The 27,500-nt window shown below is 40.6% G+C and overlaps 1 protein-coding gene across 16 annotated transcripts in view; it reads left to right on the top strand.

The window, feature by feature from the left end:
* The window catches only part of LOC101883723 (uncharacterized), a 303,912-nt gene that overhangs the window by 167,972 nt on the left and 108,440 nt on the right, over positions 1 to 27,500 (top strand). For 8 of the 16 annotated variants that reach the window (XM_073951890.1, XM_073951886.1, XM_073951887.1 and 5 more), the window contains one exon: positions 4,943 to 5,017. In XM_073951890.1, coding sequence (XP_073807991.1) covers positions 4,943 to 5,017 — 75 coding nt within the window. Of the gene's footprint in view, positions 1 to 4,942; positions 5,459 to 27,500 lie in introns of those variants that run through there. The other 8 variants (XM_073951898.1, XM_073951892.1, XM_073951896.1 and 5 more) reach the window with 2 other exon arrangements.

The following is a 27,500-nucleotide window of genomic DNA, read 5'->3' as shown; positions in this document are numbered from 1 at the left end:
GCAGGAGAGATCATGCTGTAATGTGCTGTATAAAGACTGTCAGTAAAGCTTTCAAAGGTGGTTCATTTCAATGCGGAAATATTTTCTTCTGGCTTAATGTGTGGAGACATCTATAACTAATCCTTTTGTAAGTTGACTTGTGTGTAATACCTGCCTGTGTGTTCTGTGTGCACAGCAAAAATGTTCTTCCTTGGTATTTTTGTCTTGTTTCAACAGCACATTTTCACCCAGAAATGAAGATATACTCATTTAGAAGTGATCTGAAACTGTTACAATTTTTTTCTTACTGTATGTTAAATCATTAGAAGATATTTTGAAGATAATGTAGCTATTGACTTCCAGCCTGCAAAATAGCATCTTTTATTTTCCATCAGACTTAGTACACTGTAACTAACGAAAAGTCAACTTTTAACACGAGTATTATAGAGACAGGTATATTACTATTTTCAATATTTGAAATTATTAACTTTTTTAACAATTCCCACATAGCTATACAACCTTGACTTTTCATAAATTTTCTAAAATTACTATTTTATTAAAATTACAAAACACTAAAAAGCTATGAGCATATACCTTTAGGCAAGGCAAGACAAGTTTATTTCTATAGCACATTTCATACACAATGGTAATCCAAAGTGCTTTACATAAACAAGAATAAAAGAAACAAGAAAATAAAAACAATTAAAAATGATTAAAAACAATTAAATTTAATTAAATTCACTTTTATTTGTTTAGCGCTTTTACAATGTAGATTGTGTCAGCATTCATTCACTCATTCATTTTCTTGTCAGCTTAGTCCCTTTATTAATCCGGGGTCGCCACAGCGGAATGAACCACCAACTTATCCAGCAAGTTTTTACGCAGCATATGCCCTTCCAGCTGCAACCCATTTCTGGGAAACATCCACACACACATTCACACACATTCACACTCATACACTACGGACAATTTAGCTTACCCAGTTCACCTGTACCGCATATCTTTGGACTTTGGGGGAAACCGGAGCACCCGGAGGAAACCCACGCGAAGGCAGGGAGAACATGCAAACTCCACACAGAAACGCCAACTGAGCCGAGGTTCGAACCAGCGACCTTCTTGCTGTAAGGCGACAGCACTACCTACTGCGCCATTGCCTTGCCCACTGTGTCAAAGCAGCTTCACATAAAAGATTGTAGTAAATTGAAACAGGGTCAGCTCAATTTTCAGAGTTTAAGTTCAGTTCAGTTCAGCTCAGTTCAGTGTGGTTAATAATCACTACTGAGAGTCCAAACACTGAAGAGCAAATCCATCGATTTGTATCTCTACCGATCCCGAACCATGTAAGCTGGTGGCGACAGCGTCTAGGAAAAAAAAAAAAAAATTCACCAATTGGCGAAAGTGAAAAAAAAATAATACTCTAGAGAAACCAGACTCAGTTCGGCACGACCATTTCAATTTCTCCGCTGGCCAAACGTCTTGTGCAGAGCTGTAGTCTCAGCGGCGGGGCTGGAAGCTGAACCTCAGTGAAGACTCATCTGTCCCTGGAGTCTCATGCTCTCCACTTCTCCATGACCTCTACAGTAACTGCTCAGGATACGGCCTGGTCCAGGATATAGAACCTTGGGATCATCTCGTCGAATCAGTGACACTGCATAGTCTGAGGGCCTTGGGATGAGTATCCGCAGGTGGAAAAACAGACTAAAATATATTAAAACAGGTTTTAAATGATTGAAACTGAAAATGAAGACATAATAGTGTGATATGTGGGGTGCAGCACTGTGCTCATTCAGTAAAAGTCACAGCTAAACAGATGTGTTTTCAGTCTTAATGTGAATGTGCCTAATGTTGGAGCACATCTGATCATTTCTGGAAGCTGATTCCAGCAGTGGGGGCGCTGTTGGTAGCTGAAGGCTGATTCACCCTGCTTTGACTGAACTATTGGAATTTTTAATTTTCTTGATTCCAATGATCTGAGTGATCTGTTCTGATCTGAGGTTTGTATTCAGTAAGCTTGTCTATAATGTATTAAGGTCCAAGACTATTTAGTGATTTATAGACAAGTAATAATACTTTAAAATCTATTCTGAATGTAACTGGGAGCCAGAGTAAAGACCTGAGGACAGGTGTAATGTGCTCTGATGATCTGGTTCTGGTCAGTCCATTATAGTAATCCACCCTGCTGCTGATAAAAGCATGAAAAGGTTTCTCTAAGTACTCACTGGAAACAAAGCAAATAATACAAATGTTTTTGAGATGACAGTATTCTGATTTAGTTACTGTTTTGACATGACTACTGAAACTCATATTTGACTCCAAAATCACACCAAGATTTTTGGCCTACTTTTGTTGTTTGACCCTATACAGCCAAGGTATGCATTCACCTTGAGAACCTCCTCTCTGTTCCTAAATGTTCTTTATTGCCAAAGCTCTCTAACTGACAGCATGCATTTCAGCAGGACTTTAGATATGTGTGGCTCTGTTGCCTAGCAACTTCCTGTCCTAACTTTCTTATTGCAGAATCATAACTTTTCTTTCAAAGCAACATTTTCAGTGTCGTGAAAACAGCTTTTCCCCCTGCTTGTAAAAGGTAAAATGAAAGTGGAGCACAGATATTCGCAGGCAGCCTAGTACCCTAACTACATATCTATTGGCTGACAATATGACATGACAGTATGACATCTTCTGTGAGAATTTGTGACGAATGCATCTTCACGTACCCATCATTGTATTTTGTGAAAAATGGTTTTCCCTGCACCAAAGGAGAAAAATGCATATTTTTCTATCCACTGCCAGGGAATTATTGGCTAAATTGCCATCTTATATTTGTAACTTAACCTCTAATCATATTATAGTTGTAGTTTTAGTACACAAAATTCTCATAAATTACATTAAACTGTTCCTAGAGTGTGCACGGAGTTTGGTAAAACAGCGTTTTCCTGCTTTGGCCCTACATTATGGAATGAGATGCAAAGTGTCATCATGTTAGAAACAATTCCATCTCTAAATATTTTTAAAAATCGTTTAAAGTCTTTCCTGGAAAAATCATGTAAATGTTTTGTGTAAATTTTAATTTGAGATATTTTATGTGTGTATTTTCATATCCGAAACATTTTGTGCTGGCATTTTAGCCAGGACCCCCTGGTAGAAGAGATGTATATCTCAATGGGAAATTCCTGGTAAAATAAAGGATAGATAAATAAATACAGTTGAAGGCAGAATTATTAGCCCCCCTTTGATTTTTAAAAAAAAAAAATATTTCCCAAATTATATTTAACAGAGAAAAGACATTTTCACAGTATGTCTGATAATATTTTTTATAATTCAGATTCTGACCTATAAAATTTTATAAAATGGCCAGAATGACTGCTATGGTAATTCTAGTAGCTATAGAAATCTGGTAGTTTTAGTGCTAGATGCTAATGGTCTAATCCGAATCAGTGATTTATGCTAAGCTAAGCTAAAAATGCATCTGCCAGACCCGGAGATCAGCTGAATGGATTTAAAAAGGTTAAAACTCAACTGTTTAACTGAGGGGAGCTGTAAAATTAGCCTTTTGTAAAAGTGTTGTGTTCCTAAAAATATTCAGATTTTGTATTAGATAATGAGACATGTACAGTAAGTTATTGTTGACTTTGCATTCTCTGAATATGTCTTTTATATGTCTTTTGTCTGACATTCACAATCTTTAAGCGCACACTAATGGCAGTGCTGTTCATTGAGCAGATGCAGAATGATAGTGTAGTCCTGTTGGCTGTGACTCAGTCTTATATAAGTAGCAGATACTTAGAAGAGTCATTCATTATAGATGCCACTAACACGAGCTGCAGTTTCATTCAGAACATCATCTATCTATCTATCTATCTATCTATCTATCTATCTATCTATCTATCTATCTATCTATCTATCTATCTATCTATCTATCTATCTATCTATCTATCTATCTATCTATCTATCTATCTATCTAAAAGTCTTTTGTCTTTCAATTGTCCATCCATCCATTTGTCTATCCATCCATCCATCCATCCATCCATCCATCCATCCTTCCATCCATCCATCCATCCATCCATCCATCCTTCCATCCATCCATCCATCCATCCCTATCCATCCATCCATCCCTATCCATCCATCCATCCATCCATCCATCCATCCATCCATCCATCCATCCATCCATCCATCCATCCATCCATCCACCTGTCTTAAAGTCTTTTGTCTTTCAATTGTCCATCCATCCATTTGTCTATCTATTCATCCATCCATCCATCCTTCCATCCATCCTTCCATCCATCCCTATCCATCCCTATCCATCCATCCATCCATCCATCCATCCATCCATCCATCCATCCACCTGTCTAAAAGTCTTTTGTATTTCAATTGTCCATCCATCCATTTGTCTATCCAATCATCCATCCATCCATCCATCCATCCATCCATCCATCCATCCATCCATCCATCCATCCACCTGTCTAAAAGTCTTTTGTATTTCAATTGTCTATCCATCCATTTGTCAATCCATCCATCCATCCATCCATCCACCTGTCTTAAAGTCTTTTGTCTTTCAATTGTCCATCCATCCATTTTTCTATCTATTTTTCTATCCATCCATCCATCCTTCCATCCATCCCTATCCATCCATCCATCCATCCATCCATCCATCCATCCATCCATCCATCCATCCACCTGTCTAAAAGTCTTTTGTATTTCAATTGTCCATCCATCCATTTTTCCATCCATCCATCCATCCATCCATCCATCCATCCATCCATCCATCCGATTTAATATCTGTCTATAGTCCAGTGGGACCTAAAACTCTCAAAATAAAATCAGCGAATGTCATTAAAAATTCATTAATTAATTTGAATTAAAATGCTGAATATTAATAATAAAGCTCAACAATTGGCCATTTTTATTAGCACATGCTCAGAGCTTTAAAACCCTCTGGTTATTGTTGGTTTGTGTGTTTCAGAAGACACTCGTACCGAACAGGACAGGACATTGAGAACTGTGGCACATGCAGAGACTGCGCCTGTATCATATACAGGTAAGACAAGCTGATTTTACATGTATTCAACAGCGGAAAACACAATGATGAGAAGTACTTGCTCAGATACGCTGACGTGGACAATCATCTGTGGAATGAGAGAAGTTTGAAGTTTGGTTTGAGGAGTTTGTTTGCCAGTGAAATGTTTTATAGTCCTTGAGGAATGGTCTGTTGAGTTGAAATATTAGTTTTTAATTTCCTGATGAATAATGCATTAAATGACATATGAATGAGATGTGGTCTTTTGAGCTTGTCGATGATAATGCCATTAGTCTCGGTCTCTAGTGACACGTCAACAAGTTTATTCACAGACCAGCATGTTAGATTTGCAGAAATGGCAGATTTGTCCTCAAAAGTTGAAAACAAGGAGATTTTTGCAACACGGGCTCTTTGGAAATAAGTGCTTTAGCTGGCATTTTTGTGAATAAACATACCTCCGAGTACGTTTGACTGCATTTTTAGGGAAAATTAATGCTATGAATGAAGTTTGAAAGCAAAAGCATGTGTTCCTTTTCACTTTAGTGATATTTACAGGGACATATTATCAAACCATTAAGGATTATTCTCATGCACTGCACCAAATTAATACCACACAACACCTTGTTTATGATTTGTAGTCAAATATCTATCTATCTATCTATCTATCTATCTATCTATCTATCTATCTATCTATCTATCTATCTATCTATCTATCTATCTGTCTGTCTGTCTGTCTGTCTGTCTGTCTGTCTGTCTGTCTGTCTGTCTGTCTGTCTGTCTGTCTGTCTGTCTGTCTGTCTGTCTGTCTGTCTGTCTGTCTATCTATCTATCTATCTATCTATCTATCTATCTATCTATCACAGTCAAATAATGTACAGAAGGATCCAAGAGAGAGTGAAAAGAATTTATTTGACACAGTCAAAAATAAATGCAAGGAATGAGTGTGCGGTGCTAGGACTAGGAGAAAACAGGGCATGGATCAGACAGGAGAACAGGGTCCAGTGGTAACTCCTCACGGTCCTGAGCACAGACAAACACACACATAAGCACACATAACGAACTGACAAGGAAACATTGAAAACGTCGCCCATATATAGGCACGATAATGAGCCTCAGCTGGCAAGCTAATCAAACCAGCTGAGTGCCGTCATAGCACGTGACTAAAACAAATACACGTGGACAACAAAAACAAAACAAACCCACACGATCGAACAGACACTCCGAAAGAGTGCACAAACCTGCAACCATGACAGTATCTATCTATCTATCTATCTATCTATCTATCTATCTATCTATCTATCTATCTATCTATCTATCTGTCTGTCTGTCTGTCTGTCTGTCTGTCTGTCTGTCTGTCTGTCTGTCTGTCTGTCTGTCTGTCTGTCTGTCTGTCTGTCTGTCTGTCTGTCTGTCTGTCTGTCTGTCTATTTATGCATCAATCCATCCAATACTGACAGCGCTTTACCAACAGAGAGAGAGAAAACATTACCTGATGGATTGTTGGTAATATTACTGTAAGATGACCATGTCGCAGTTTAGCTAAATTATTTCAGGCCTTCTCCTGAAGTGACGTGCGATGCATTGAAACATTGTTTTACAGCCGCGGCCGCGCTTCATTCTCGAAATGTATGGTTTGTCTAAAGCAGGGATGCAATCATTCAGTGCAGTTGTCCCTTCATTGTAAAAAGCGACATCTTGTGTCTGTCGGTTTGTGTACTTGCGGAAGTTCATTGGCATTTTCCCGCACATGAATTCTGACCAATCGATAAGCAGTTTAGGAAATATGTTCAACAACATCTGGCCAATAAGACATGTGGATTTTGATTCTTTTCAACCTGTTCGGACCAAAGCCAGCAGTGTGGTGTGAAAACGACCCAAAGACTGCAGAACAATGCAACAATGTATCATTTGTTGCCCTTGGTCCGGACCAAATAAAGCCAACTACATTTGTGAAAGCACCCTTAGGCCATACTCACACTACAGTTGCCTCAAACCGGGCCAAAGCACGCTTGTCTCCCCTCCCGTCTCTCCCGACGGCCCGCGCTCACACTACAATCGGGCATGGGCACGCTTACGTCATTGATGCTGCGCTGTAGAGTGAGCGCTCTCGCTCAGCACAGTGGAGATTTCTCTAGTTATATTGTTTCAGTCTTTTGATATGCAGTGACATGCAGTCAAATATTTCGCCGAACAGTCCTTAGAGATGCGGTCACACGCAGTCAGATATTTCGCCGAACAGATCCGCCACTTTTGACGCTCATAAACAATCATAAAGCCCTCGTGCTGCAGGAATGAGGAGGTCTGCTGAAGGTGCACAGCTGTGGTGCAGTGAGGGGTTTGCGTCTTTAATTAACTACCACATTTTGCGTTCATTAAACAGTAGTAATGATTAATAAATCCATATGAAACAGCCCCTTAAAAGTCACGTCTCGCTTACAGTTTCGGGCTTTGGTGGGCTTTTGGCTTTGTGCATTCACACTACAAGCATACCGCACCAAAGCCCAAGTGAACCGCGCTCAGGCCCACCTCTTCCAAACTGGCCAGGGCCAGCCAAGTGAACCGTGCCTGAGCCCGATTCAGCGCACCCACACTTCTCGAACGATCCGGCAAACGGGCCTGGTCACGGTTCGGATAGCATAGTGTGAGTAGGCCCTTAAGCCTGGTTTATACTTCTGCGTCAAGTGACCGGCGTAACCCACGGCGCAGGCAATGTGCGTGGCTGTGCATTTATACTTCTGCACGCTGTCTCTGTTGGTCTGCATTAACTCTTCTGAAACGCTAGTTGGCAGTGAAGTGTAAATGTTCTTCTATGTCAAGGTTCTTCGCTGCTGTTTTGCTTTTCCTGAACACTTCCGGGATGTACAAGTGGCTCAAACTCGCTCATTTTGAGGCAGGAACCAGCAGACGTGCAACAACTTTAACTATGAGGTAAACACAAAACAAAACTTTCCATCCGGAGCTTCTTCACGGGACTCCACACTTGTAAACAATGGCTACATCAGGCTCGCACCATTCACGTGGCTCTCGGTCCCGCCCAGACTCATCAGCGCTACCAAGCCAACCAATCACAGAGCTTGCGCTATGCGTCGTTGCAACGTGTAGTTACATTTTTTGAGAGGTGCACGTCAGCGACGCCGACGGCCACAAAGAAGGGCTATGCGTCAGCGCCGTACCATACGCCGGCGTTTGACGCAGAAGTATAAATCAGCCTTTAGACTCTCAAGAAACGTTTTGACCATTAGATGTGATATTTGTGATTTTGTGGCCATTCTAATGCTTTTTTTCAGGATGAATGAAAAATTCAAAAGAGCAACTTGTATTCGTAATAGAAACGTTATTTGTGGCTTTGATGTCACGTTTGATCAATTGAATGCATCCTTGTACAAAAAACAACAACAACAAAGAAAGCTATTCATTTCTTTGTAAATTTAGAATTTTCGACGTTTTTGTTTGTTTTTACTGCTCAGACTATCATAATTTAGTGAAAGTTTTAACGTTATTTGGCACAGATTTATATTTCATTTACATATGTTTCATTCAGAATCTCCTGAAATGTGTCAAACCAGGTGTAAACGCTGATCTAAAACCACTGCTTTACTCAGTTCTGGGACAGAAATATGATCTGTTTCAGTTCTCTTGGAAACAGTATCATGTTTACAAGTTCACAGTCTGCTACTATGAGGCCTTCCAAGAAAGAAGTCATTGCGTTTGGCAGAGTTTGTGAGCTTTCTGCCATCGCATTGTTGAAAGATTTTCAACAGTTTTGTTTGAGACAATGGCAAAGTAAACAAGCCAAGTGTCCTTGAGCACGTCTTTATATTCCGCTGCTCTCTTTTTTTTTCCCGGGCTGTATCTGATTTCAGCTTTACCTGCGCCTAAACATCACGTACTGTACAAGTCAATTTACATATCGCTCAGACAGTCTGTTCTCATCTTAAAGTGAGCGTTTCTTGGCCAGAATCTGCTGCAATGTGGATCAGTTGTTCAGAAGTCTGGCTGTTAGACACTACATCTTAATGAGGAATTGGAAAGCAAGGGTTACACTGCAAAAACAATAATACACGTACACGTTGGTTTTCCAGTACGTTTAAAGGGCACCTATTATGCAAATCATCTTTTGTAAGCTGTTTGGACAGAACTGTGTGTAGGTATAGTGTGCTCACAGTCATTCTGGAGTTATAGAAACACAATAATTGTCTTTTTTTTAATTTCCTGACGTTAAAATAGGATCCAAATCCCTCCCTTTTTGAGGCTGACGGCAACGTGACATAGAATTGATTGACGGCTTCGTATTAACATGTCTCCATACACTGTAAAACCCAAAAAGTTTTGGTAACTCAAACCATTTGAGGAAACCGATTGCAACAAACCATTTAAGTTCAAGAACGAATCTTAATGAGTACTGTGAATTTAATTCATTTAAATAAATGAGCAATTTGAACAAAGTAAAACTCAATAAATGAAGAGAAATCAAACCAACTAAGTTCTGTAAAATCCAATAAGTTAAGGCAACTCAAACAGTTTGAGGAAACAGATTGCAACAAAGACCATATGGGGCACAGCATGTGTATTTGGATGGAGCTCAGGTTTTTGAGCACACTTCGTTATTATTGTTCATTTATTAATTTGCTGGAAATTAAAACTGAATTTAGAAACAGTTTTGAAACAAATATTTGCGCTTAACAGATGAAATTAATTATTTATAGACTAATTGATGTCTGTGCATAAAGGTTTCCCTATCCAAGAGCGAAAGTGAAAGTAGATCATTTATCTCTCATTCTTGCACGGTAGATGCTCTGTTTAACTGTTTTCTGTAAAAAAAAAAAAAAAAAAAAAAAAAAACTGTTTACTGTTTGCTTGTAAAATGCTCAGTTTTTCCACTTACACTTACTTTACGTCATGTAAATAGCGAATGCGCTTATGGTGCGACACAAGGCTCTTAAAGGGAATGGGAGATGAGACTCTGATTGGTTTATTCTCCGAACACACCTATAACTCATTAAGAAAATAAACTCAACCCTTTTAGACCATGCGCCTTGGCACAAAGCAAATTTCCGTCCTTAAATTAGCAAATATAGATTCTGACACGCCTTAAAAGTGGTTCGCCCTGCGCTTTCCGTTTTGCGCATGGACCGTCAAAATAGAGCCCAATTTGTTTTGCTTGCCTAGAAAATACTTCTTGATATAAGAATTTTTAGATATTTGGACTAGAAACAAGACAAAAAAAATCTAAGTAAGAAAAAGTATTTTTTCAGTGAACACAAATCAGTTTTGTGGAACCCAACATTCTTTACTGGGTTTCACACAATTAATTTTGTGTTGTGACAACATGAAGGAATTAAGTTGACTTATACGTTTTCACAAATTCAAGTTGATTAAACTAGAAACTAAGTCATCAATTAAGTAGGGCTGTGCAATTAATCGAAAATCTAATTTCGATTTTGGCTTTTAACGATTATGAAAAACCACTAATCGAGATAAACGATTATTCCATCACGTACCGCCCCCTTTCAGTTGTACACGTGTGAAAACTCTTTGCCTCTGCAAAGCTCAGTTCCATGTGAAAATGACTAAAAGCGTGTGCTGTAATGTAACTTTTGCAGGACGGGATGCGCATCATTCACAATTTTAAAAGCGCAAAAGAGCACGTGCTGTTGTGTGTGTGCGCGCGCCGTGCTTAGCCTCGTACAGGTAGTACGTGCGTGTGTGTCTGCACGCGAGTCGCGCTTAGCCTCAGACAGCAGAGCACACACACATCTAACGCGATCTTAATGTGAGCGCTTTAATGGTCAAATACATGCACATTTGTGTCAGAGCGCGGTGTTTAGTAATTATTCATATTAACCCCCATTTGTGTAATAAACTAACAAGTTGTGAATCAAAAGACACGTGAAGGAGAAACCATATCAGAGCCGCACTATTCTTAAAGTGACAGCGTGCGGTATTCCTGCTGCTGCCGACTGTTTTTAATATTAAGCAATAATAAAATCAAAAATACAGTGAAGATGCTTAAAGCACAGTTTAAACAACAGATTTAATAACTCATTTCTAATAACTGATTTCTTTTATCTTTGCTATGATGACAGCACATTATATTTTACTAGATGCTTTTCAAGATACTAGTATTCAGCTTAAAGTGACATTCAAAAGCTTAATTAGGGTAAAAAGACAAGTCATCGTTTAACAGTAGTTTCTTATGCAGACAATCTAACATATATATTGTTTAAAGGGGCTGATAATATTGAGTTATATTATATAATATTGAATAGTATTAAGTTGTCCTAAAAAACCCTTAATGATTGCGTTCTTCCTGCTCATTTTAATTAAGTAGTTTGAACAAACAGCAAATGTCCTTCTTCTGAGTAGTTTGTGTCAGAACTAAGCCTAAATCATCAGGAGTGGCCGGGCAAAGCTGGTAAGCAGTGTGTGTGTGTGTGTTGTATGAATGAGTGTGTTCAGACATTTGAGGAAGATCCAGCTGGACATTTAGGAAGTTTTTTTTTCCCCCGGTGTGCTCTAATGGCCTGGGTTTATATAACCTCCCCCACTGCACAAGGTCTACCAAAATCAATAACAAGGGACTCACGTCACCACACATTTCCATCTGCGCCGGGCCAGAATCAAAGTGTGAATAACACTCCCAGAGGAGAGCCGCACAATCATACACGCTCGCATGCACACGCACTTATAAATACATTAGCTTATTTAAATTAGGGGGTGTGGTCACTCCTAATATTCTAATACTTTTGGGGGGGTTGGTATTTTCTTAAAGTGTATTTTTTAGTCTAATGCAAAGTAAACATGTAAACATGTCACTCTTTATTTATCAATATGTATCTGCAGAGTTAAATCAACACATTCATAAAGCCTGTTTTCTCAAAATGAGAATTCAGTTGTTTTGTTTTCATTATTTTGTGAATTATGGAGGGATGTGTAACGACGGGGTGGAAGTGACAGAGACAACAGGAGGTAAGATCCAATATGCAGGTTTATTCAGCGTCGGGCAAGCAGTGGTCATACAGGCACAAACGGGTATGTGTAGGCAAATCCAGAATCGTAGTCATATAAACAAGCAATAGGTCGCAAGGCAGGCGGCTAAACAGGAGAACAGGGAATACAAGGCTAAGATCTAAACACAGGGAAACAAGACAGGGAAACCGCTTCATAATGCTACTGGTACAGCTAACAAGACTCGGCAAACTGGATGGGTAAATGCGTGGCTTATGTAGGGAGTGTATCAGTCTCTGACAAGGTTCAGGTGGTGAGTGTAATCAAGCTAGATGAATGAACATGGGTGTCTGGGCGAAGTGCATGTATGAATATGTAGTCCTGGGAAAGGCGGAAGTGTAGTCCATGGTTATAGTGTGAGAACCAGCGATCTCTTGAGAGCAATCGCTGGTTATGTGACAGGATGAATGGAGATACTCAAAATTCCTTCTATAAAAATCTGTAAAAAAAATGTAAAAAGAAACAACGAAAGAAATAATTTCTTTGAACCTCACTTAATTCAAGTATATGCAAATGATCACATATCTGAGGACATAATCACTCATTTGAATATTCAAACACATCTTGTACGGCATTTTAATTTGCAAAGGATTTTTTAATTAATTTATTATTTTATTTTATATTATTTATTTTTATATATGTAACTGGTTGTCACATAACCAGCGATCGCTCTCCAGAGATCGCTGGTTCTCACACGAACACTAAGGACTACACTTCCGCCTTCCCCTGGACTACATATTCATACATGCTCTCCGGTTACACTCACACATGCTCACTCATCAAGATTGATTACATTCTCACCAGCTGAGCCTTGTCAGAGACTGATTACACACCCTACGTAAGCCACTCATTTACTCACCCAGGTTGCAGAGTATTGTTCACTGTAAAGTAGCATTACGACGCGTTTTCCTTGTCTTGTTTTCCTGTGTTTTGAATCTAGCCTTGTTTATTTAGTTATCCTCTGCCGCCTGCCTTCTGACCTCTTGCCTGTATTCGACTGTGATTCTGGATTGTCCTCACACTCCTTTTTGCACCCGCATTGACCACTGCTTGCCTGACTGTGAATAAACCTGCATATTGGATCTCACCTCAGTTGTTAGTGTTACCTCCCTGTGGTTACACTGGTCATACTGCAACCAACCCGCTCTAAGCTAGGATCGAACTGGCGATTCTATGTATGCCAGCCCAATACCTCCACACTGTAAAAAAAAAAGAAAAGTAGTTACTAAATTGACTCAACTTAAAATTTTAAGGCAACAAACTTCAGGACATTTTGAGTTGACTGAACCTTCAACCCAGTTACTACACTTGACTCAATTTAAGTTGAGTAAACTCAAAAATGTCCTGAAGTTCGTTGCCTTAAAGTTGTTGCAAAGTTGCATCAACTTGTGTGTAGCGTCTGTCGCTAGAGCACCTTTTGAAGTCAGAGGAGTGAGGTTTACCTGCATAGCACTTCACTAACTGCTTTCCGTTACACTCACACCCCTAAACCTCACTCCCATTCTGGTCTGTGCTAGAATTGAATTGGCGATTCTTTGCATGGAAGTCGGTTGCTCTCTAACAAGGAGGTTAAAGACCATGGCCTCTAGCATCTGACGCTAGAGCACCTTTTCTGGTCAGAGGAGTGAGGTTCACCTCCATAGCACTTTGTTTAGGTGGTCTTCGTTACACTCAGCCCGCTAAACCTTATACTCATCCCGGACGAACCCCCACATGTAACCCACCAGGGTTCTGTTGATTTGTCCTACCTTGTAAGATTGTCCTACCTCCCATTCAAAAAGTAGGTAGCGCAATTTGATGACGTAATATGCTGCCCATCAAATTTTGCTGCCAGCGTAAATGTTAATTATTTACATGTTAATTATTATTTTTGTATTAGTGTGATATGAAGCTGTAAGATTACCCTAACCTACCTAATCCCTAACCCTCAGTACCAATCAAATACCGTGTTACTCGCATAATCTGATGGGTAAGATAAAATGTCAGGACACCAGTCCTAATGCCCCCAACTAGAGATCTGCGCGGGACTAAATTTTGAATCCTGCTCCCGCCAGGTGTTAGTCGAACCTGGCCGCTCCCGCTTATATTCAGCATTTGTTGTCCCGCCGCCCCGTTTTCTACCCGCCACACCCGATCCTGCTAAAGAGGGGGGGAGAACAAAGCCGGAAACCACCCAGCTATACAGAGTCCAGACAGCCTATAACAAGCTGTCTGTATAAACACACACACACACACACACAAGCACCAAGCACACACACCGACAAAGCTCTCTCTCTTTTATTCGCGCATGCACACACACACACACACACACACACACACCTCATTCGCACACGCACACACACAAACACATAGCAACAAACAAGCTAAACACAGCATCACACTGTTTCATTGACACACATACATACGTGTGCTCGCTCGCTCGGGAGTCAGGAGCGGTATTGCTAGATGGCCCGCTCCTGTCCCAAATTAAACCGAAAGCTCCCGCTATTAGTTCGGAAATATACTCCCGCGCCGCAGAAATCTGGTTGGTCCCGCGGCTCCCACGGGACAGCCGCAGGAATGCAGAACAACTCCTCCCCCAACCCATTGGAAGTTGGTTGCTCTCTAACATGGAGTTTAAAGACCATGGCCTCTAGAGTACCTTTTGAGGTCAGAGAAGTACGGTTTACCTCAGATACACTCACCCCTCTAAACCTCTCTCCCATCCTGGACTAGCACCCACATGTAACCTACCAGTGTTCTGTCGATTTGTCCTACCTCGTCAGATTGTCCTACCAAGACTGTCCTACCAAGACTGTCCTAAGAATTGATTTTGCTGAGTATATATGAACTCGGATGTGAGCTAGTAGGTTGGTTGAAACAAATTGACTGAGCACAATAAAGGAGCAAGCATTTGGACACTTGGCCAAACTAAACTGTAAAATTAAGATAATTAAAGAATGTTGACATTATTATTATTATTATTATTATTATTATTAAAGCAGTCAGAGCGACATTTGAGATGTTATGGAGATGCAGAGTGTCATTTAGTCCAGCCAGTGTGTTTTCTGTTCATGTTTGTAGCAGCAGATGCGCAAACATTAGCCATCTGCACTGCAATCCAGCATTGTTTTGGTGCGATGAGCGTTGGGGACGGGGATCCATCCGTGTTTGTTAAAAGCACAGAAGCAGATGAGCTGAGAGAGAAAGAGAGAGAAACGGAGCACAAGAGAGCTGCCAGGCCCCTGCTGAGATCCAAGGAAGAAACACAGAGACAGAAAAGGAGCTCGTCCAAGTCTGAGTGCGACTCCATCTGTGGGGGAAATGAAAGAGAAACCTGTGCTTAGAGAGCCAGACACTCACAGATGCAGGTATGTGGAGGAAGAAAGCGGGATAAATTTAGAGAGATTACAGGCTAGATGTTTTGGGCTTGTGTCTACCCAGAGGGTGATCTAAATATTGATGCGCATATGTGTGTGTGTGTGTGTGTTGGGCTTTCCTTTTAGTAGCCCCTTTCACACAGTGATACCGGTAAATATCCTACTTTACTGGTAAATTTAAAAAAGTGCTGTTCACACAGGCGAGGACGTTATGGATTTTTCCGGAAAAGACCGTTCACACATCCATCCCAAAATACCGGTAAATTCTGACATCATTACCCAGAAATGAGCTCAAAACGGCTGGGCTTTTATTTGTAAACATTTGACTACATCACAAACTCTGTGGATGGATCAGTATTGTGAACAACTTCGATGAAAACAAATAGAGAAACACTTTCGCATGTCGAGATGTACATGATATGTGTGTGCTGGCGCTCACCAGCTGTTTCATGGGCACACGCGACCCGACGCTTAAAGCAACTGAAAGAAGCAGAGCTTGAAGGTAAACAAACAACGGCTTATCATAAGCATCTAATCGATAATTATTTACACAGTTGGCATTAAGAAGGAACATATAAACGTTCTCTGACTAACATCTTGCAGCTAAATGTGTCTGGAAAAATATTCAAATGCTTTTATTTTCATAAACCGCACGGACTTGAATGCATTTGAGTGTTCTGATTGGCTAAAGTAGACGTTTAACGTCAGCACGTTCTAGACATGCACGCGCTCTTTTCGGCAATCTTTCTTCTGCGTTCACACAGCGCAGCATTCTGGCAAATTACCGTTAATATTACAACTTGACTTTCTGGAAAACTGCTGAAACGAATTTACCAGTATTTTCAAAAAGGGCCTGTTCACACATACAGACCTTTTCGGAAAATTGTCTTTTTTCTGGAAATGTCTGTATGTGTGAAAAGGGTTAGTAAAGCACTTTACAACAGCACGCAGTGGTGGAGATTTGGACTCCAGTGGCTCGGTAAGAAGCATTCAGAGGTTTAACCCTGTAAGAAGTATATCGCAGTCAGAAAAATCACAGATCACACAAATTCGTCTCGATTTCAGCACGATTTCCTTGACTTCAAGAGTTCACACTTAGCTGAAGATTGATTGTAAAGCTAGTTCGGCGTGCTGTCCCGTGAGAGAGCCCTGAGCTTATAAGATCCTCGAGCCCGGGGCTCCCTCCCGTTGCAAGGCGAGAGGGGAGTTTGAGCTCAGGTAGATCTCGATGACTCCCCCTCTTGTTTGTTGTAGCTAAGTGTCAGATATGGATGCTGAAAGGTGTACTCAGAGTTTAGCTAATGTATTTTGGATTAATTGTTTAGAGTGCTTGTTTTTGAACTGTGGGAGGAAACCGGAGGACCCGGGGAAAACCCACGCAATAACTTTCAGCATTTGTTGTGAGCTGCAGGCTTTACACTTTCACGTGTCAAGAGTATTCATCATGTATTTCAATACACTTCAGTGTATTTAGTTCTACATTTAGAAAAAAATTTCTTTATTATAGTAGCTGTTTTTTTAATCAGTGTAAAGAATAACTGGTTGTTTACAAAAGCATTTTGATATTGGTAAAGGCATCTGCAACTTTTGTGAAGCATCAAATTACTGGAATATTAACTATCAAAACATGTAAAAAATATTTACTCTTTTCCCAAGTGTAAATAACTACTACTGTAAGAAAATATCAGAATTCGGAACATACTTTCTGTATTATATTTGCTTGAACTGAGCCAATCTAATCCTGTTTATATAAATTGAACCTGCTCCCGATCAGGTTTAAGCTAGCAGATCTGTTGCCATGACAACAACTCTCGGATCAGCTTTGAAGAACGAAACGATCCTGGATCGTGTCAAATCGTCAATATCCAAATCCAGCTAACTGAGTAATCCACGTACGAAGAACGGACCCCTGGAGTTTCTAGCCTTAAGGCTCCTACACACCGGGACGCTTTTCGTTTGCGTTTATCGTCAGCATTTTACGAGACGTTTTTTCATATTCAAACCCAAGCGATTTTCACTGGCGTCAAGCTGAAGAGTATGCTAAATCCCTTTTTGACGTTCGATGGCGCTACACAACGTTAAGGATGTGACAACCGCTTATAACACGGAAGAAGAGGAAGAAAGGAAGTTTACACGCTTGTTGTTAAAGTTACTGGTGACTCGAACAAGCATGGATGGTTCAAGCAGCAGATCCAGCTCTAGCAAGAAGAAATGATTATTGTTCACAAGAGCAATAAGCAGCTAAACGGTTATATCGCCTCGGGGCATCTTCTTCAATGTGCACTCGCATTGACAGTTATGCGCTTGAGCGCCTCCAAGTGCTGTTAACTGTAACTTCAGCAGCTCCGTGCACGTGAACAAAAGTGTCGATCTGATTAGTAGAGAAAGTTTTAACGCATTAAAAAACCCCCCAAAAAAACAGCATGAGGTGTTTTTTTTTTAAATGACGTTTTTGTGCCTTGCCTTGGCGTTTTGCCTTGGCGGTGTGCACGATCACATTGACGCCCTTTATTTAGTCACAAGGCATTAAACGTTGATGGAAAACGCGAGCAAAAAATGTCTCCGTTAGACCGGCCCTCCTCAGTTCGCAATTTAGATGGGTCTGAAATACAGGAAACTCCCAGGAAAAAATAGAAGTGTTGGCAGGTATGCTCCAGACTCATGGTTAAACCAAGCTGGGATGCCAAATAAACACTTTAGGCTTATTTTAACCGTTGCTTTCAGTACAACAAAACAATTTCCAACCATCTTTTTTGTCCCCTAAGTTTATCTTAATCCATTATTACATATTAGGTCAGAATTAAGTCCAGCCTGTATATATAGCTGAGCCTGACCACACATTGGGTTTAGTGGTTCTCCTGCGATGGGTTTAGATGTGGCTGAGACTCAATAGAGAAAGAATCACAGACAGAATGAAAGAAATGGACAAGACCTCTGTGAGGCGGAAACAGGAGCTTTCTGTACCGGTGGGAAATTAAATCATAATAACATCTTTTGGTGTTGTATCCTCCATGAACTGAAGAAGATGATAAAGGAAGATGATGTTGTAGTGTTGCCTAAAAGGGTTTGCGCATTGTACTCTGTGGGTCTCCTGATGCTGGTCACGTTGTAGGTTGTAGGGAAGGTTTAATCTGAGGGATGTTGCCAGAATGATGTCAGTTGAGTGAAGGTACCAGGGAAACTATTAGATATGAGACCTGAATGGCTTTTTTGGATTGATTGAGATCTGCTTTATAGCAGTGTTACTTGAACTGAGGATTGAATCAGTTTTCTTAAATGCTTTTATGTATGTAAACCTCTGAGAAATGCACTTCTAATTCAGGCGCTTATAAATATCCATCTTGCAAAAAAAAAAAAAAAGAGAGAGAGCAAGAGCGTAGTGTGTATTTATATATTGCATTTATAATGTATGGCCATACATCCAAAGCGCTTCACAATCATGAGGGGAGTCTCTCCACACCACCACCCGTGTGCAGCATCCACAAGATGCAACTGCAGCCACAGGACAACGGCGCCAGTGCGCTGACCACACACCCAGTGGCGTAGCACAAAATGCGGGGGCCCCCCTGCAGGGATCACTGAGGGGGGGACCCCCTGATGAAAGGGGGGGAGGGCGAGAATCACAAACTTGGGGGTGGAGCGACAACACGGGGAAGCAATCACAAATTGAGGAGTGGGAAGGGGGGCAAGTTGAAGCGACAACGCGGGGAAGCCTTCACAAACTGAGGAGCGATCACAAACTAAGAGGCGGGAAAGGGGGGCGTGGTGGAGCGACAACATGTGGAAGCCTTCCCAAACTGAGGAGCGATCACAAACTAAGAAGCGGGAAAGGGGGGCGGGGTGGAGCGACAATGCGTGGAAGCCTTCCCAAACTGAGGAGCGATCACAAACGGAAAGTGGCGAGAGCGTCAAAGTAGCTGGAAGTCATACATTTTCAATGACAACCGGCGGTGAGGAACAGCGCGGCGCGTCTTCTCCAGTGGGCGTCGAGGACAGTTTAAAATCAAGTCAACTTTATGGTAATAAGCTATGACGCGGTTCGGATAAGCATTTCTTTCAATATGTAATAATAATAATAAAAAAGTTTAAACAACTGTGAAAAATAAGCCTGATCTCACGAGAAAACGTAAGTATTTTATGTTTTGCCAGTATAGTGGCTAATTATGAATATAGAGTTCAGTCGTACGAAATTGTACGATTTTAAAAAGGAGCCGTGGCACCCAACCCCACCAATAACCCCAGCAGTCATTGTGGGGTGAGCAAATCGTACTAAATTGTACGAATTAGATTGTACGAATTCATACAAACTAGCCAATAAATCAAAAGGTTACGAATTGCCGTGAGATTGTGTTGGAAAAATGACATTATTAAAGGTTCAGGACACCATGGAGGTTTTTTTGTGTGTGTTTTGAACAGATTTGTGTGTGTTGAGCATCAGTTAGGACAGCTTTCAGCTTTAATTGTGTGGAAAACTGGATAATTTTGAGCTTTTGTCAGCTTTTCGTCATCATCCGGGTTGACGTAGCGAGAATCTGCTAGTTGAGTGATGACGCGTCAGTTTCTCGTTATTATTCATGGCAGAGTTTTTTTATCCAATGAGAAGACCCTGCTTTTTAGTTATTCATCAGAGCACATACTTTTCAAAGGTAAGGCAGAACTGCCAAGCTGTGAGACCCAATGACTGGATGAGACCATGTTGCCGCATGGCAAGCACTGTTAAGCCTTTATGTAGGGTCGTATGTTTTTGTTTCATGGGTTTTTTACATGTGTTTCCCCACGAATCTGTCAGGGCCGATACAGCAAAGCTGTTGGTTTGCAGCATTTTTGTCGAAAGAGCTGTACAAGAATTGGAGAATGGTGGACTTTGTCCTTTATAAGTTGAGTTTGTTACCATTCAGACACATCACCTACACCCGTGCTGCTGTGTTCTCGTTTAAAATCCTCCAGATTACCGACAGGGCTAATGTTTAGAATAATTAGGGCAAGAGACCTGCTGCACTGCTATCCACTGTGTCTGCATTCAGACCCAGGGATTCAGGAATAGAGAAGTCCCTCTTATATATAGTGTTTACATGATTATCTTTATAATGCTGTAACAAATTGTGGTTATATGTATATAAAATTACAAATGACAAGTCTAGCAGAACATTAAATTACAGTTTATTTCTTAGCATTTTAATTTTGTAAACTATAAAATCATGGGTCTCCTCACGGTTTGTGTCTCATTTTGTGAGCCAGCTGACAACAGTTGTTCTTTCTTCTCTTTCTCCCCTGCTCTGCCGGCCACTCCTCCATCTGCTCACCGTGCTCCACGCCCATAATGAAGGATTTTGAACTGAAAGAAGGGAGTTATATGGCCCTTAAATTATGATAATAATATCGTTTGCTTTTTCACTCTAATTTTTTTAGTTCAATGATATTAAAATGTATACATCATTTTACATTACATCACTAAACTAAACAATATTTATTAAACGTTTTCCATATTTGGCTTAAGTTGTAATATATAATATTTAAAATACTTAAATGTTACTATTTTGCATTTACTTTAGCAGTTACTTGTAAATTTTTGCTATTAAATATACACTCAACGGCCACTTTATTAAGTACACCTTACTAGTACCAGGTCGGACCTCCTTTCACCTTCAGAAATGCCTTAATCCTTCGTGCATAGATTCAACAAGGTACTGGAAATATTCCTCTGAGATTTTGCTCCATATTGACATGACAGCATCACGCAGTTGCTGCAGATTTGTCGGCTGCACATCCATGATATGAATCTCCCGTTCCACCACATCACAAAGGTGCTCTACTGGATTAAGATCAGGTGACTGTGGAGGCCATTTGAGTACAGTGAACTCATTGCCATGTTTAAGAAACCAGTCTGAGATGATTCGAACTTTTTGACATGGTGCATTATCCTGCCTGAAGTAGCCATCAGAAGATGGGCACACTGTGGTCATAAAGGAATGGACATGGTCAGCAACAATACTCAGGTAGGCTGTGGCATTGACACAATGCTTAATTGGTACTAATGGGCCTAAAGTGCGCCAAGAAAATATCCCCTATCCTACCATGTGAATGTTGCAGCAGAAATCTGTATACATATATTTACAAATATTCTTTAATTTTCTACAATTTAATCTTTACTTATTTATATCATAAATTGTATAATAAATTGTCATTTTAATAGTATTTTAAAAAAGGGTCATTTGCATGGTATATACAGTATGTCTTAGTTTATGTCAGTATAGTCTATAGATATTTTATAACAGTAAGATCGCATAATAAATTGTATTTTTAAAATGGATTGTTTCATTATTTTTTTATTTTGTCTGTAAAATCTCATCAGAATTTCATCAGAATAAATTATAAATTGCACTTTTTCATTGGGGCTAATCTGAAAATCTGACTTCAACTGTCAGACTACATACATTATAGTCTGTTAGTTAACTCAATCGATTTGTGTTGGGATAGCATGCATGAATGGTATGGAACCCTGCATATTTTTTTTCACAGTTTACCTTAAAAATCCTATGTTTAAAGGCCTTTCTTTTTTTTTTTCCAAAGATTTCCTAAAGCACCACATAGACCATTTCTCCATTTAAAATCACATTCAACACCTCCTCACAGACATGCACACGCTTCATTTATTGCTTATTCATTCGCCTCTCGCAGCATATTAATAAACGGCTTCAAATGTATGATGTGCTTCAGCATTGCTCCAATAAATGCAATAGTGGAGTGACAGGTGGAGGAAAAAACCAGTGAAGGATTCCTCCATTTAGGAGTGTGTATGAGCATTCGGTACCCCTGGAGTCCTAATCAGATTCCAGAGGGGCTCCTGCTCGTCCTCTCATTGTCAAAGCCTGAGGGAGGGAGGTTTGTATTAGGAAGCTGCTGTGAAAAACGGCCTCATTTCGCTCATGGCCAGACCGGACATTCATCCGCAGCGTTTCACGTGCTGAATCCAGATCCAGTCATTTATCTGAGCTGGAGTCACCGTTTACAGATGGACTTGTGGATGCTGCATTAGAAGTGCATTCAGAAATATGGGTTGCCTGTTGGGGAAGTGCATCTTCATGGATACATTGACATGTTATAGCTTCTGAGACCTTGCAGTTAAATAGATGATGCGTTTTTCTGCCACACAACTGTATGCGAATAGTCGACTGTAGTACTAGCTGCAATGAGTTGCATTGTACACTATCTATCTATCTATCTATCTATCTATCTATCTATCTATCTATCTATCTATCTATCTGTCTATCTGTCTGTCTGTCTGTCTGTCTGTCTGTCTGTCTGTCTGTCTGTCTATCTATCATTACACAATGACTTGCCTAATTACGCTATCCCGCCTAGTTAAAACCAGTTAAACTACCGTTTAGTAAAGTACTGGTTCTGTGACGTCATCGAATTTCGCTTTAAGATTTAAAGAGCTAGCATTGCATCAGACCCCTGTAAGTGGTTTCGTTTGAAAGTGTAGAATCTATATTTTATGCACATATGCATTACTTTGGTTTTCATTCTACTGTACAAAAGTTATTTACTCTTTAATACACAGTATTTTGGATACCCGAGCTGGGTATTGAACATTGCTATATATTTATATTTTTCATATGACACATGTACAAGTTATAGCTCAAATGAAAGCTCTTGCCGGTGCTCATACGGTTCTAGCATTCTTTTTACTAAATTATATTCACATTTCAAATTGTTGTTGAATGAATCGTGGTGTTTCCATGGCGCAGAAGTGAAAACAATACATTTATGATCAATAAGCAGCCCCAGATAGCACAGACAGCTGTCATCTCTCACCTTATGCTGTGTGCTTCTGGGCCATTCTCCTCTGTTTTTGAGGTGATGTGCATAAGTAATCCTTTTATATGTCTGATGTGGTCCAAACATAGTGAATTATGTTTGATTCAACAAAAGAATAGTGAAATATGAAAACAGTGATCGGTCCCTGTGGCTTGTACAGCACCTCTCATCAGTTGGAATACAATAACTTTTGCATAGATTATGGTAGAGACATTTTTCTTTTTTCCTATGAGTACAGACATGTGCAGGAACCACCAAAATTAATTACAGCACGCTAGACCACACAGAACCTAAAAGGTACACTTTCAAATTTGAGTTTAAAAAATATATATATACAAAAAGCGCCTCTTTTTTAGGTTTTTATTATAACACAAACAACATATACAGATATTTTAAACACTTTCAATAGTGTTTTATGAAAATTCAAAGGGTTTTAAATTTGGGTAGGCAAAATCCAGGCGGAAATCCCAAAATAGCAGCAGAGTTTAACTGGTTAAACTAATTACCTGTTTTCAAGAGTTCACACTTAGCTGATGATTGATAATAAAGCTAGTTTGGCGTGCTGTCCCAGGAGAGAGCCCTGAGCTTATAAGATCCTCGAGCCCTGGGCTCCCTCCCATTGCAAGGCGAGAGGGGAGTTTGAGCTCAGGTAGATCTCGATGACTCCCCTTCTTGCTTGTTGTAGCTAAGTGTCAGATATGGATACTGAAAGGTTTACTCAGAGTTTAGCTAAAGTATTTGGATTAATTGTTTAGAGTGCTTGTTTTTGAACTGTGGGAGGACACCTGAGGACCCGGGGAAAACCCACGCAACCACGGGGAGAACGGGCAAACTCTGCACAGAAATGCCGTCTGGTTTGGAAAGGAATTAAACCAGGGGCATTCTTGCTGTGAGGCAACAGCGCTAATCACTGGCCACCGTGACGCCCGTTTGAAAGGAGGGAAAGTAGGGATGGGCGGGGGGGTTTCTTCAAGACGAAGATATTGAGATGAGAAAAGTCTGGTTATTTATAGTGAGTTAAGGATCGTCTGATAGGATAATCAGTTATTAGCTAAAGTTGGAACAGCTGTGAACAATCATAAGCACGTGATCCTCTCGAAATTTGTTTATGAATAAACTTCACTAAGCATTTAAACGTCACTTTAAGCTGTATAGAAGTGTCTTGAAAAATATCTATTCAATTTGTATTTACTGTTATCATGGCAAAGATAAACAAAATCCGTTATCAGAAATGAGTTATTAAAACTATTATGTTTAGAAATGTTTTGAATTTTTTTTCTGTCCGTTAAACAGAAATTGAGGGGAAAAATAAAAAGGGGGCTAATAATTCAGAGGGGCTAATAATTCTGACTTCAACTATACTGACTCTCTGTGGTCATTAAAAATTGTCCTTCGAAAAAGATTATGGGGTTTACCCCAGCATCTTTGCCATATTTGCCCACTGGCCTCTGTCCATCCTGGCCTCCTAACTCTCCCCATATCATAATTAGCGTCTCCTCTCCACCAATCAGCTGGTTTGTGGTGTGTGGTCTGGAGCAGTTAGCTGATGTCGCATATTCCAGGTGGATGCTGCACAAAGGTGTTGGATGAGAAGATTCCCCCCAAAAACGTGCATAAAGCGCTTGAAGTGTCCCAAAAAGCACTACATAAATGTAAGGAATTATTATAATTATTATTTATTAGTCTCCTGAATCCTAGATGGTTGAACCTTCGATTCAGGAGGAACAATGTGGTTTTCGTCTAGGCCGTGGTACACTGGACCAGTTTTATACCCTCACCAGGGTGCTCAAGGGTTCATGGGAGTATGCCCATGTAACGGAGGCCAGCGGTGTTACATTGGTGCCATGACCCGGATGGGAGTGAGGTTTACGGGGGTGAGTGTAACGGAGGCCAGCTTGTAAAGTGCTGTGCAGGTAAACCTCACTCCTCTGACCTCTAAAGGTGCTCCAGTGACAGACGCTAGCGGCAATGGTCTTAAGCCTCCTTGGTAGAGCAACCGACTCCAATGCAGAAGGTCTCCGGTTCGATACCAGCTTGGAGCGGTTGGGTAGCGTAGGGCTGGCGGGGTTACACCCAACCAGTCCACATGTGTTTTGTGGACTTGGAAAAGGCATTCAACCAAGTCCCTCATGGCATTCTGTGGAGTGTGCTCAGGGAAGATCATGTATGAACACAGTCTGGTTTGCATTGCCAGCAATAAGTCAGACTGGTTTCCAGCGCATGTTGGACTCTGGCAGGGCTGCCCTTTTTTTATCAATTCTGTTCATAATTTCCATGGACGAAATTTCAAATCGAAGCCTTGGGCTGGAGGGGGTCAGGTTCGGGGACCACTGGATTTCATCTCTGTTATTCGCAGACGATGTTGTTCTGTTGGCTTCATTAAACTTGGACCTTCAGCATGCGCTGAGGCGGTTTGCTGCCGAGTGTGATGCGGCTGGGATGAGAATCAGCACCTCCAAGTCCCAAGCCATAGTGCTCCACTGAAAAAAGGTGGTTTGCCATCTCCAGGTTGGAGGAAAGTCCTTACCCCAGGGGGAGGAGTTCAAGTATCTTGGGGTTTTGTTCACGAGTGAGGGAGGGATGGAATGTAAGATTGACAAGCGGTTTGGGGCAGCGGCAGCAGTAATGCGGTCGATGTACTGGTCCGTTGTGGTAAAGAAGGAGCTGAGCCAAAAGGCAAAGCTCAAGATTTACGTGTTAACCTACATTCCTACTCTCACCTATGGTTATGCGCTTTGGATCATGACCAAAAGGATAAGATCTCTGATACAAGTGGCTGAAATAAGTTTCCTTCACAGTGTGGCAGGGCACACCCTTATAGATAGGGTGAGGAGATCTGTCACCCGAGAAGAGCTCGAAGTAGAGCTGCTGCTCCTCCACATCGAGCTGAGGTGGCTCGGGCATTTGAATGCCTACCTAGGGAGGTGTTTCAGGCATGTTCCAAGGAACATCCAGGACATGCTGGAGGGACTAAGTCTCTCGGCTGGCCTGGGAACACCTCGGGATCTCCTTAGAGGAGCTGAAGGAAGTGTTTGGGGAGAGGGAAGTCTGGGGTTCTCTCCTAAGACTGCTGCCCCCGTGACCCGGCCCCGGAAAATCGGAAGAAAATGAATGAATGGATGAATGAATGAATTAGTTATTAGCATGAATTGTGATAAACTAAAGTGTTACCATATTTGTTAATCAAATAAATAGATCCTTGGTGAGCACTGTAAAAAAAAACCGCTGGGTTCCACACAATTCGTTTATGTTGTCCCAACACAAATCGATTAAGTGAACTTCATTGTATTTAACAGATTTAAGTGGATTGAACATAAAACAATTAGGTTATGCCCAAAAACTGAAGAATTCTGTTGATTCAGCTCATTTTAAACAAGTAGTTTAAACAAGCAGCAAAAGTCTTATATTCTATGTAAGACGCTTCTTTCAGAAACCAGAGCAATCGGTTTTAGATTTCTGAACATTAGTATGTTTCGTATGTCTTTTAAGATGACACATTCATGATGTCAGCATCTGCGCACTGCTGTAGAGTTTGATTCTGGTTCATTAACAGTATATTCCTGTAATGACGAAACGGTCTTGTATGAGTCAGCGGTCCGCATGTGATGTTTGCTGCCGCGGGGCAGAGATGCGTCTGAGAGCAAGGAGGAAACCGTGGTGGAGAATCGTAAATGTCTGCTCTTTGGCTTTTTCACTCTCCTGACGGCACTCCAGCGGTGAAATATTAATCCGCATCAAATATTCAATACCTAGTAAAAGTTTTAAACAAGTGATAATGAAGGTGAAAGGGAAAAATGCCTCGTGAGGGGCTCCGGCGGGTCGTGTTTGGCAGCCGGAGTGTGTATTACATGGAGGAAGGGGAAGGAAAGGCAAAAGTGGAAGAGAAAGATGAACACAAGACATAGTGAAGAGAATATGTAGAGATTGAAATGCTGTTACAAAACTGAACTGCCTGTGTGATTTACTACAGTATAACCATATTATTGTAACACTTTAAAGTACTCACTACTTATTCAAGCTAGTGGCTTATTAACTGCCTATTATTAGGATATTGGCTGATTATTCTTATAAAGTGATCATATTGTACATTCTTAATCCTGTCCAATACCTAAACCCAACTACTACCTTAATAACGATGAATAAAGAGCAAATTAGGAGTTTATTGAGGAAAGCACATATTTATAGCAAGAATTGTACATTTAAATAGTCTGACCAACCCTACCTTCCGTATTCACATACATAAACACACACATGCATACTATACAGTACATTCATCATTCCATCCATCCATACATACATCTATACTGTACATCAAT

The sequence above is a fragment of the Danio rerio genome, chromosome 5 (assembly GCF_049306965.1).
Source record: "Danio rerio strain Tuebingen ecotype United States chromosome 5, GRCz12tu, whole genome shotgun sequence".
In the NCBI taxonomy this organism is placed as follows: Eukaryota; Metazoa; Chordata; class Actinopteri; order Cypriniformes; family Danionidae; genus Danio; species Danio rerio.
The sequence above is the reverse complement of the archived record's forward strand: the minus strand, read 5'-3'. Positions and strand labels throughout refer to the sequence as shown.